Source organism: Vulpes vulpes, chromosome 16 (genome assembly GCF_048418805.1).
Source record: "Vulpes vulpes isolate BD-2025 chromosome 16, VulVul3, whole genome shotgun sequence".
In the NCBI taxonomy this organism is placed as follows: domain Eukaryota; kingdom Metazoa; phylum Chordata; class Mammalia; order Carnivora; family Canidae; genus Vulpes; species Vulpes vulpes.
In genome coordinates this window covers 63740879-63753810 of record NC_132795.1, presented here as the reverse complement: position 1 = coordinate 63753810, position 12932 = coordinate 63740879, and the positions used below count along the sequence as shown (strand labels likewise).

General features: G+C 38.3%; 1 protein-coding gene across 11 annotated transcripts in view; it reads left to right on the top strand.

The window, feature by feature from the left end:
- LIMS1 (LIM zinc finger domain containing 1) overlaps positions 1-12932 on the top strand; it is a 148236-nt gene that overhangs the window by 83119 nt on the left and 52185 nt on the right. The window contains exon 1 of one of the 11 annotated variants that reach the window (XM_072742579.1): positions 1527-1811. The exons of 9 other annotated variants lie outside the window; for them this stretch is intronic. In XM_072742579.1, the coding sequence (XP_072598680.1) occupies positions 1705-1811 (107 nt within the window). In that variant the 5' untranslated portion in view covers positions 1527-1704. Of the gene's footprint in view, positions 1-1526; positions 1812-12932 lie in introns of those variants that run through there. One more of the 11 variants, XM_072742578.1, reaches the window with a different exon arrangement.

Below are 12932 nucleotides of genomic sequence, written 5' to 3'. Positions count from 1 at the left end.
TTAGACACTTTAGGAATCCTAATTTTATATGTTTCTGTTACTGTAAACTTTAAGTTTTTCTGTACTTTAGGTCTCAGTGGGATCCTAGAGTTTCATACAAAAGGCATATGCAAATCTTCTATATTCAAAGTTCAGAGCAGAACTTTGTAACAGAAAGGCTTTCTTCTGCTCTTGTCCCCAAGCTCCCCAGAAGCCTCCAGTATTACCCTTTTTATGTGTGTGTGTGTGTCCTTCCAGAAAGACAAAGAGGTAAATTTGTCACTTGGTTTTTTTATGACTATTTAAATCTAGTATTATAATTAGTAATTTTTTCCTTGCATCTTTAAAAACATATGTTACATTTTGATGGCAGCTGTAAGAATCTATCTGTTCTTTCATTGAGGTGGTGGAACTGGGGTGATGAATAGTAGCCCTGAGGGGTGCTAGCATGTCCTGAGTAGAAGAAGTAAGGTATAGACCCCTCCCCCCTTTCCTTGTGGGTACCTTAATCTTTGTAGAGATACTGTTGGGGGAATATGTTAACTCTTTAACCCATGGTGCAAAAGGAAGTTTCAGAGACATCTTCCTGTGCTCTTATTGAGGGCATTCTAGAAGGGAAAGAAACTGGTACAGATTACTCAAAGAGAATTTATTGGAACCATGAAGTCAGATGATTAGCTAAGAACTTGCCAAGAATCTAGCCTGTGTCTGTGAGATGGTGATTTGTATTGAGAATCAGAAACGGAGGCTAGAACCCTGCATGCTGTTGCACTGATGTTGTCATTTGAAGCCTTTAACGATAAAGGACTTGCTCCATGTTATCTGTCCTCCATTATCTGCAGACCCCTCTTGCAAAAACACTCACACTCCATACACACCAAAACAAATCTCCTTTGTAACTTCATCACCATCTAGGATCAGATATGCCACTAACTACAAGGGCTGCACAGGCACCCAGAACACCTTTAGGCAGACAGTGTGGCTTCTGAGGTGCACATTTGATGAGAGGGAATTTTTAGAGTAGGTAGGTACATTTAGAAAATCATTGAATGGAAATTGATGGAAGAAACCACTTTCAGTTCCTTTCAGTTATGAATTTTTGAATAATATTTAGGGGAAAAGAAAAGACACTTCCTTCCTTTCTAAAGAGGATTTTAAGTAGAGAGGGGAGAGAGAGGAATTGCACTGCTTCCCTCAGTCCCTCAGTACAATTTTTTTTTTTTTTTTTTGAAGGAAAATATCCCGAAGAGCTCATGATGACCAGGCACTTCTTTAAACTGACAGCTGCTTGTGGAGTGTTATTGGATTTCCTGGCAAATAAAATAGGGCAGGACCCTTCTTTAGTCATTACCTTACTGGAGCTTTTTAGCCCAATTTTAATTCAGAGCGATGCTGGAAAAATTTATAAGGGAATTTGTGTGATTGGATTGTTCATAACAATTAAACTTTGCTTATTAGTAAACATGTGAGCAACTCAGGTCACTGACTCCCCCACCCCCTCCAAGGTGCAAGGCCCTGAGATAAGGCGGGCCAGGCCTTGCTGAGGAGGGTGTGTACCAACAGAGAAACAGGAAGCTGTGCTTAGCCAGGCTTGCCTGGAGGTTTCCAACTCTGGTCAGGTGTGCTGAGGTCCCGGCTAGAGTCACGCTCTTTCTGAGCCCTGGCAGCCACTCTGCTCAGCATAAATGCATCCAATTGTCAGTTAACTGATGTGTAGGGAGAAGTATGACTGCATTACAGCTTAAAGAGCTGTCACACTCAGGTCTCTACCGGAGAAGACGAGATCGCCCCGATAGTGTGAGACTAAATGGGTTACCGGAGGAAGAGCTAAGGTGAGTGCAAAGTCATGGTTGGCTGGAGGTCAAGGCACCTAGTGATTGTGGTGAGACCCGTGCCTAAGTGGATGCAGCAGTGGGGAATACACGTTGAAGAGAGGTTCCATGGAACCTCTCAGTCTGTAATTAAAGACTGAACACAATCCCAAGATTGTGCTGGATTGGAACTGTGCAAAACTAGAATTCATTTTCCATTTCTTCACAAATCCTGTAAGTTGTTTTAGCTATTCTCCAAACCTGCAGTGCTGTTATGTCTTTAAAAATTATACAATTATCAAAGTAATATTTAAAATTGGAAACAATTAATTCCCCCTCCCCTTAGTTTAAAGATAGATTACTTTGGTTTATTAGAACATAGTTTCTGTGTGGAATTTTTCTTTGAATTTTGGGTGGGGGTTGGGGATGTTCAAAGAGGATTCTTTGTTATTGAAATAGATTCAGCAAAGGAATGCAGAAACTTGTGAATGTAACCTAGGAAGGAAGGACATCAAAAATCTGGAGACATTTTAACTAAAAGGTTAGGGGGGATTTTTTTGTTTGTTTTCAAAGTTAATTTGCCTCCAACAACACAGTTTTAGTTTTGTTACAGCTACTGAGAATTGGTTTGGATTTTTAGGTTCTAAAATGTCCCTGCAACATTAACCTATATGTTAAAATACTATGTTAACTGTGAAGGGTTTAGATTTTCTGTTTCTGAGATGAAGTGTTCCTGTTTTACTGCTGACAGGAGGCTGCAGTAAAGAGAGACTTCCTTTTCTTTTTATTACATTTACTGTATGGTACTTAAATTTGTTTATGGACTCGTGGCTTAAGTATTTGAATATTTCAATTAGATGGTGGGAGAAATACTTATATGCTGTGTACTATTTCTTTTTTGTTTCTATAACTTCATTTTTAGAATTTGCTTTAAATTCAGTATTGAAATTTGATAGGGAAAAATTGTCAAGGAAGCTTTTTTAAACTTTGTTACCTTGTATTTATTTGCCTTGCAGCAAGCTATATATACTACAAGAGCTGTAGTTTGGGAGTGAAACATTTACTTGAAAATTATCAACTCTTTAATTACCTTTTAATTACCTTTAATTACCTTTTTGTTTTTAAAATATTTTTTTATTTATTTTTTAAGATTTTTATTTATTTATTCACGAGAGACACAGAAAGAGAGAGGCAGAGACACAGGCAGAGGGAGAAGCAAGCTCCATGCAGGGAGCGGGACGTGGGACTTGATCTGGGGTCCCCAGGATCAGGCCCTGGGCTGAAGGTGGTGCTAAACCACTGAGCCACCCAGGCTGCCCAATATTTTATTTTTTATGTGAGAGAGAGAGCGCACAGGCAGAAGGGGAGAGGGAGAAGCAGACTCCCCGCTCAGCAGGGAGTGCACCTGGGCTGGATCCCAGGACCCCAGGATCATGACCTGAGCTGAACGTAGACGCTGAACTGCCTGAGCCACCCAGGCGCCCCTCTGTCATTACTTTTTGAAGAGAATAGTAACATTAAAGGACTGTGATCGGTACTAACATTATTAGAATTTATTCCTTACTGTATCAGGTGTCTCTTAGGGACATTTAATGTATTAACTTTGAATTGATTGGATTAGACAAAATTTAAAGCCTTCAGAGTTTCAGTTGTTACAGATTATATGAGGTTTAGTGAAAATATTGAGCTCTCTTTTGCAAACCAGATAGGCTGTTGGAAGTGGCCTCTGAAGTCAACATTTACTTTAGACTCCAGTCTACTCTTGATCCAAGAGTGAAAAGTTACCAGAAACAGTTTTAATTTCACATTTGGGGTCCTAAAGAATTCCCTTTAAAAAAAAATTAAGATATGTAAAACAATATTTGAGACTAATCATCATATTTTACTTATTTTCAGACAGTAACAAAAGTACCATGAATAAAATTGCCTATATGCCCAAGGAGGTAGTTATTTACATAATTATAATGATCTTCGAAACAACTAGATATTTTTCGTCTGTCTTGACTTTGAATCAAAGGAGGAAGAATAATTCTTAAGAAGTATTGCTTGTTCCACTGAGTTAAGGGGAAATATTTTTTCACCCAGTCTGGTGATGTAGTTCCATCACCAGACTTACTTATGTTTCTGCCATTTCTCTGGCTTCTAAGCAGAGAGAATGACCATTATTTGGAGTGCAGTGCTTAGCTAGGAAAAATAGGCAATTGTCTCTTTGTGGACTTTATATCAATTTGGAGAATCGGGTTGGGTTTTTTTTTCTAATTTTACAGGAAGCCTATGTTTAGTATTAAATCGGGTTTCTTAGCTAATAAGAATCAGGGAGGGTAGGCACACCCATTTCAGCACCACTGGTTTGGACAAGTTATGTAATGTTGAACCTCAGTTTGTTCTTCTTTAGAATGGGGATAAAAATATAACTGCTGCTATTCAGCAACGTTTTCTAGCTCAAAATCCTTACTCCCAACCTACTGAGGCAGGGGTATTATTATCTTGTGTGAAGTACTGTACGGTTAATGGCTTTCATGCATTATTCAACTAATGGTGCCTACCCTGTGCTAAACAAAGAGCAGTGATGGATTGGACACAGTTCTTCCCCTCAAGGCACACCACAGTTTTGGCACATGGACTGACCAACAGGTGCTCTTCATGCAAGCAGTTGTTTGACTTTGTTTTTTTTTTTTTTTTTTAGTTGTTTGACTTTGAATGCATGTAGTATCAAACATCTCTTAACACCGGCTCAGTGTTGCGCAAGACCCATTCCTGCTTGCATTCCTTCTCACTCTTGTGTTCGCTATTTTGGCATGTTTATGGACCCTAACAGGACTATCAAAGACTAAAAGAACTGTGCCCGTTGCCAAAGAAACATTTTTCTTGTAAGTTAAAATAAAAGACTGTGCTCTGAAACAACACAAGTGTTTAAGGAGTACTGTGAAAGACATGAAAACTACCCTGGCTTCACACTTGTGAAAGTCCGCATGAAAAACACTGACTCTTTACAGATTTTTATTTTGAAGTACTAAATATAAGCCAAACCCTACTGTACTTGCATACTTTGTATAATAGAACATTATTCTCTACATTTGAGGGTTACAGTATGGCCATTTATGCTGTTTAAATAGTAGTTGTCACTGTGGGCCTTTGTCTTTAGGTCTGGAGCATGTCCTTAATTTTGGCTAGGTTCTAACATGCCTAAGCAGCAATTGGGAATTACTTTCCCTCATGAAGCTCAATGTTAAGGATTTAGATAGAGCATGGATATTCATTTGTACCCCAGAATTCTCTCTATATAACGGCATATAGATTGTCTTTAGGGCCATCTCTCATGACCTGGATAGAACTGGTTTAGTTTAACTTTTGAATTAAGCAGTGGACTCATTAGCACAAAGTAGCTCACACTTTTATGTCAGTGGGCTGAGAACTTGTTTTGAGCCTTATGCCTCTACAGAGCATTCACCCTTTTTTCCTTGGAATTTTTGATGCTCAAAAATTGTATATAAGATATATATATATATCTACTTCTTAGCTATTTATTCCATCTCTTAGACTATGTTGCACCCTGTTTGTTTTTTGAGGAAGCTGGAATGAAAAACACAGCTAAACAATCCACACACACATGCGCATACACAGCCTTAAAATTCTGTCACTTTTGCTCTGCCTCAGATAGATATAAAGGTATCTGTAAATACTTGATTGGGGACATGTCAGAATTCAAACTCTTGACTGGCTAGGTTTGAAACATAGTTTACAGGGGATCCCTGGGTGGCTCAGTGGTTTAGCGCCTGCCTTTGGCCCAGGGCGTGATCCTGGAGTCCTGGATCGAGTCTTGCATCGGGCTCCCTGCATGGAGCCTGCTTCTTCCTCTGCCTGTGTCTCTGCCTCTCTCTCTCTCTGTCTCTCATGAATAAAGAAATAAAATCCTAAAAAAAATAAATAAAAAGCATATTTCATGACAATGAAAATTACATGAAATTCAGATTTCACTGTCCATAAATAAAGTTTTATTGGAACACAGCCAAGCTTATTTGCATATATTGTCTCCGGTAGTTTTTTGGTACAGTGGCATTATATCCTTGATCTCGTGCTGACATAAAGAACCCTTGATCTTTCTCTATTGTTCCTTTAGTTATGCCTCTACCCTCCCCACAGCACAGTTAGATTGGTCATACTGGGATAAAGTCAGGGCTGTGTCAATCTTGAAATAAGTGTGAAAAAAAGAAAAAATACTTTGAAGTTTGTATCCTTATGTGAAGTTGACTGGATGAAGCATTGAGAAGTCACTTGTTAGAACCTCCTTGTGCTGTCTTTCCTCCCTTTTCCTGATGAAACTGGATGACCAGGAGTAGGAGGAAGTGCAAAGAAAAGTAACCTTTACTTTCTGGTTATTAAGTAAACGTTCTGATCTCATATCTTTCTAGATATAGTACGTAATCATTTTTAAGTAGTAGGAATGTCCTTGACGTGGTTTCAGAACAGAAAACTCAGATCATGTGTTCCTGAATAATACATTACCATTGATTGAGCCCTTGTTATAGGTCAGGCACTGTATTAAGAAGGCTCATGTTCTCAGGAGTGTTTGTTTTTTAACTCACAATTCAATAGGGAAGAATAAGAACCTAAAATTGGAAAAGGTGATCATCCTTATTAACCAGTTCCTGTCCTTTGATTCAAGTAAGTTAGTGCTCTACGTTCGGTTGAGGTTGGAGTAGGTTATCGTAGGCTGTGCATTTCCTTGCACACTTGCTTTGTAGTTTGCTAATCATTTCTTTGCCTGTCTTTTGAATGAAAAACCAATGTTCGTATTTTAGTCTTAGAAATATAGTAGACAGTTGGGATAAAACTGAAGCTTTGCCATTTTTGTCTATTATTTAATGGTTCAGTGAGAGCACATTTAATCTAACAGTGAACACATCACACAATTAATAACATATTTTTCTCTTTCTGGTACACAGAGGTATCAGTTTGCCAGGGTTGCATTTTAAAAGGTAGTAAATAGGGATGCCTGGTTGGCTCAGTGATTGAGCATCTGCCTTTGGCTTAGTTCATGATCCTGGATCGAGTCCCACATCGGGTTCCCTGCAGGGGAGCCTGCTTCTCCCTCTGCCTGTGTCTCTGCACCCCACTCACGAATAAATAAAAAAATCTTTAAAAATAATATTAAAGGTAGTAAATAGTGCTTTCTTGTGGGTTTAAGAGTGTGATATAGACAAACATATGCACTAGAATATTATTCAGCCATGAAAAAGAAAGGAAATCTTGGCAACTGTGACAACATGGATAGACCTTGAGGGCATTATGCTGAGATAAGTCAGAGAAAGACAAATACTAGTATGATCTTTTTTATGTGTGGAACCAAAAAAAAACTCAGCTTGTAAGAACTGAGTCGAATGATGGTTACTAGGGCCTAAGGTGTAGGGAATTAAAAAGATGTTGTTTTAAAGGATACAAACTTGCAACTAGTAGATAAATAAGTGCTGGATATCTAATACCCAACATAGTAATTATAATTATAGTCAACACTACTGTACTAAACACTTCAAAGTTGCTGAGACTAGATCTTAACTATTCTTAACACAAAAAGGAAATGATAATTATGTGACATGGTAGAGATGTTAGCTAAAACTACTGTAGGAATAGTATTACAATGTATAAATGTATCAAACCAGCAGGTTGGATTGGCTACCTCAAACTTACAGTGTCAGTTATATCTCAATTACACAGATGTTTTTAAGAGTAAAATCCACAAGTATTTATATTGTAATAATTGGTTTTATAGGCACACCCTTCCTCAATCTTCTCATTTAACCTGTCCCTCTCCTATACCCCTCTCTATTAATGAAGAGAGGATTCTCCAAGACCAAAGGCCTTGCCTTACTTCTTTTGCATCTCTAGCATCTACCATAGTACCTGGTGGGTCATCACTGTCCAGTACCTATTCCTCATTGAATGAGTGAAGAAATGAGAAACTTAAGTGGCAGTAGTACCTCTATACCTCTTTATATGTACCAAAATATCATGAACAAAAGATCATGGTCATTTTGTGTTTAAGTAGTTTGGGAAAACTTCTTTTCTAAAGGGAAATATGTTTTCTTTGTCACCTAAAGTATTTCTATATAGCTTTAGAGAGCATATGCTAAAATTAAAAATAGCAATATTAATGCTTAAAAATTAGGTGTATGAAAGGAATAGTTAAAAATAGTAAAAAGTCATGAGATAAAGATCCCTTTTCTGTTTTTCTTTATAGGTAAGAGACATTTTGGAATGAACTCCAACTTTGGAATCAATTTGTGAATTTGTTGTCAATACACATAATACTTTCTAAATGATTTACTATGACAAATACCAAGATTTTAATCATTATAATTGCTTTCCTATTGGTTTAAAACACACAAAAACCTTAAAGTATCAATTATAAATCATTTATTAGAAAAATTGCAGTTGACTAAAAAACTTAACACATTACCTATATCATTTGAATAGATGCTATTAAAATGAAATGTATTATTTATTTTGTATATATTTATATATAAATGTGTATTTTTAAATGACTAAGGTTTTTATTTTATTTTTTTAAAAGATTTTATTTATTTATTCATGAGAGAGACAGAGAGAGGCAGAGACACAGGCAGAGGGAGAAGCAGGCTCCATGCAGGGAGCCTGACATGGGACTCGATCCCGGGTTTCCAGGATCAGGCCCTGGGTTGAAGGCAGCGCTAAACCGCTGAGCCACCTGGGCTGCCCTAAATGTGTATTTTGGACATACAGGCATTTATTATGTATCTGTGAGACCCGGTGGCCATTCTGCGATTAAAACCAACTTTGGACACAAATATTCTCCTATAGGATATGTACTTTTAGGGGCACCTGGGTAGCTCAATGGTTGAGCGTCTGCCTTCAGCTCATGCGTGATCCCAGGGTCCTGGGATTGAGTCCTACACCAGGGACCCCGTAGGGAGCCTGCTTCTCCCTCTGCCTGTGTCTTTGCCTCTCTCTCTCTGTTCTTCATGAATTAATAAAATCTTTTTTAAAAATCTACTTTTAGAAATAAATATGTTTTCGCATATACAACTCCTTAAGTTTTTGTTTCTTTTAAGATTTTATTTATGTATTTATGTATGTATGTATGTATGTATGTATTTATTTACTTTGAGAGAGAGCTTAAGCAGGGGGAGGAGGAGATGGAGGTAATCTCCAGCAGATTCCACATTAAGTGCAGACAGAGTCCAATGCAAGGCTCTATCCCACTACCCAGAGATCATAACCTGAGCTGAAACCAAGAGTCAGACAACCAACTGAGCCACCCAGGTGCCCCTCAAGTTTTTTCTTTTAAGATTTTATTTTTAAGTAACCTCTACACCCAGTGTGGGGGGTCAACTTACAACCCCAAGACCAAGAGTCACGTGCTCTACTGACTGAGTCAGCCAGGCATCCCCCAACTTTTTAAGTCTTTTTAAAGGTTGTGTTAGTTTCATAGAGCTGCTGTAACAAAGTACCACAAACTGGGTGGCTTTAAACAGCAAGTTTACTGTCTCACAGTTCTGAAGACTAGAAGTGAGAAATCACTGTGTCAGCAGGCCTGTACTTCCTCTGAAACCTGAAGGAGAGAATCTTTCCTTGCCTCTTCTAGCTTCTGGCATGTGCTGGCAATGGTTGTTGCTTGTGCTGGCAATGTGCTGGCAATGGTTGGCTTGTAGATGTTCCACTCTCTGCCTCTTTTGCGACATGGCCTCCTTTCCATGTGTGCCGTTGTCTCATACGGTGTTCTACCCTATGGGTGTGTCTTATCTCTGTGGCTTCTCTCCTCTTTCTGTAAGTACACCAGTCATCTTAACTTGTATCTTAATTATATCTGCAAAGATTCTGTTTCCAAATAAGATCCTATTCATGGATACCAGGGGTTAGGACATCAACATATCTTTTTAGGTGACAAAATTCAACCCATAGCAGTGGTGTGGTGTGTCCCTACAGCAGTGTATAAAGATTAAAAATCATTCTGGTGTGCAGTTTTTTAAGAAACAGCTTTATTGAGCTGTTGATTTAATGAATCTCAGTGAAGCACACAATTTTAATGTGCAGTTTGATCAATTTTGACACCTATACACAGTGATATTCTCACCACAATCAAAATAATGAGCCTGCTCATCATCCACAGAGTTTCCTCATGCCTAATTATAATCCTTCCCTGCATCCCTAAGGACTTTGCTCTGCCTTTTGTCACTCTAGATTACTTTGCATTTTTTAGACTTTCATATAAAGTAGAATCATACGGCAGCCCCAGTGGCACAGCGGTTTAGCGCCGCCTTCAGCCCGGGGTGTGATGCTGGAGACCCAGGATCGAGTCCCACGTCAGACTCCCTGCATGGAGCCTACTTCTCCCTCTGCCTGTGTCTCTGCCTCTCTCTCTGAATAAATAAATTTTTAAAGTCTTTAAAAAAAATAAAAAATAAAATAGAATCATACAATAATGTTTTCTCTGTTTTAACTGGCTTTTTAACTCAGCATACTTAGTTTGAGATCCATTCATGTTGTTGCTTGTATCAGCAGCCCATTCCGTTGTATCCTTGAGTGATGTTCCATCTTACAGAAAGGTTATAATCTGTTTAGCCAATTGCTTGTTGGTTGACATTTGAGTTGGTTCCAGTTTTTGGCTATGACAAATAAAGCTGCTGTGAACATTGTTGTACGAGTCCTTGCAAGGACATGCACTTTCTTTCTTTCTTTTTTTAATTTTTAAAAAAATTTTATTTATTTATTCATGAGAGACACAGAGGGAGAGAGGCAGAGACATAGGCAGAAGGAGAAGCAGGCTCCCTGTGGGGAGCCCGCCACCCAGGTGCCCCTAGGACACGTAGTTTCATTTCTCTTGGGTGGAATGACTGGTTGTTGGCTAGGTTATGTATATTAAGTTTTTTGAGAGATGTCTAGGGGTGCTTGGGTGGCTCAGTAGGTTAAGTGGCAGACCCTTGATTTCGGGTCAGGTCAAGATCTCAGTGTCCTCTGGCTCTATCTCAGCAGGGAGTCAGCCTCAGGACTGCCACTGATTTTTTTTAAGTATTGAAAAAGAAAAAAATTCTAAAATGCTTTCCAAAGAAATTGTACCATTTATATTTCCACCAGCAGTGTCTGAGGGTTCCATTTCTCCGCATTCTCACCAACGCTTGGTTTGGTAAATTTCTTTTCAATTTTAACCATTCTGAGGGTGTGTTTTAGTGTTTTAATTGTGGTTTTAATTTGCATTTTCCTAATGACTCATATATTTGAGTATCAATTCATGTGCTTATTTGCAATCTATGTATTTTTGGGAAAATGTTGAATTTTTGCCCATCTTTTATTGAGATGTTTCTTAATAGAATTAAGCTTGAACAGTGTTTGCTGTATTCTACATAAGAGTCTTTCATCAGATAAATATTTTGCAAATGTTTCCTCCCAGTTTGTAGCTTGTCTTATTTTTATAAGTAGCTTTTGAAAAGCAGAAGATACTTGATTTTCTTTTCTGTTTATAAAGTTTGTGTTTTTTGTGTCCTATTTAAAATTTTTCCCGAACCTACAGTCAGTAAGATTATCAATACATATGTCCCATATAACTATAAACTCATTAACTGTTTTTAAAAGTCATCTTGACCTTTCATACCAGTTAGTGCTTTTCTGGCTGTGTGGTAAGTGCTTCACAGCCTCACTGAATCCTCACAATAATCCTGTGAGGTGCCACTGATTTCCCACTTTCCTCCAAGACAGGAAAGGACTCTCTGTAGAGGCACATGATTGGTAATTTGGGCAGTTGAGGTTTGAACCCAGGGCCATACCCATTTGTGTCCTATGTTCAGAGTATGAGCTCTTAACCACAAAACTTGGGCTTCACTTAGGTGTTTTTTTTTTTTTTTAAGATTTTATTTATTTGAGAGAGAGAGAACATGAGCAGGGGGGAGGGGCAGAGAGAAAGGGAGAAGCAGACTCCCTGCTGAGCAGGGAGCCCAAAATGGGACTCATCCTAGTGGGACCCACGTCCTGGGATCATGACCTGAGCCAAAGGCTGATGCTTAACTGAATGAGCCACCCAAGTGTCCTTCACTTACGTTTTAGAGTAAGTTTTCTTATGTGGAAGTTTTGAATATACTTGATCATATCTTAAAAGTTAAAAATTTACCATTGAATGTATAAGTAAAGGTTAACCTCATGTGCTTGCCTGTAAATAATAAGATTGAAACAAAAAATGGAATTTTTCGGCCTCTTCTTCATAGGTATTTGCCAGAAAAAAATATCCAGATTTAAAAAGCTAAAAGTATTACATTTATATGTCATAATGAGTATATTCCTTAAAATTGGACATTGCAAGAATATCCAAGTTTTATCTTTGCCTATAATATTGTCCTCCTGCCTCTGGCAAACAGAATGTGAAGGGAACCAGACGAGATAGGAAGCTGCAGTGAATCATTGCATGTAGGATGTTGACTTATGTTTGACAGTTACTGCTGCCAACTTTAGTTTTTAATTCTGATATGCAGAATTTGTTGGGATAAAACTGAAATTTCTACAGTGTTTTGGAAATTTTCAATAACCCTCCCAGGTGCTGGAAAATATATTGTTTGTTTCATGTTTAAAACAATGGCGGGATCCCTGGGTGGCGCAGCGGTTTAGCGCCTGCCTTTGGCCCAGGGCGCGATCCTGGAGACCAGGGATCGAATCCCATGTCGGGCTCCCGGTGCATGGAGCCTGCTTCTCCCTCTGCCTATGTCTCTTCCTCTCTCTCTGTGTGTGACTATCATAAAAAAAATAATAAATAAATAAATAAATAAATAAAACAATGGCAATAATCTTGGAAGTATCTGATACAACTGATATACAGGTATTTTAAGCAATGAGGTTTTATAAAAGTATAGCCAGTTTAGTGGTGCCTGGGTGGCTCAGTCAGTTCAGTCTGCCTTCGGCTCAGGTCATGAGCATGCTCTCTCTCTCAAAAAAAAAAAAAAATCTTTTTATGAATGAATGGCCAGTTTAAAAGATAATAGTTTTCTTGGATCTAGAATCATTGTTTCTGTGGCACTCAACAAATACCTTTAAAATGGATTCAACTGGAAATAGTAGCTATTCAGCACCACTTGTAATTTTGGCTTTTCTTAATCTAATGTATTTTATTTAAAGGATATATTT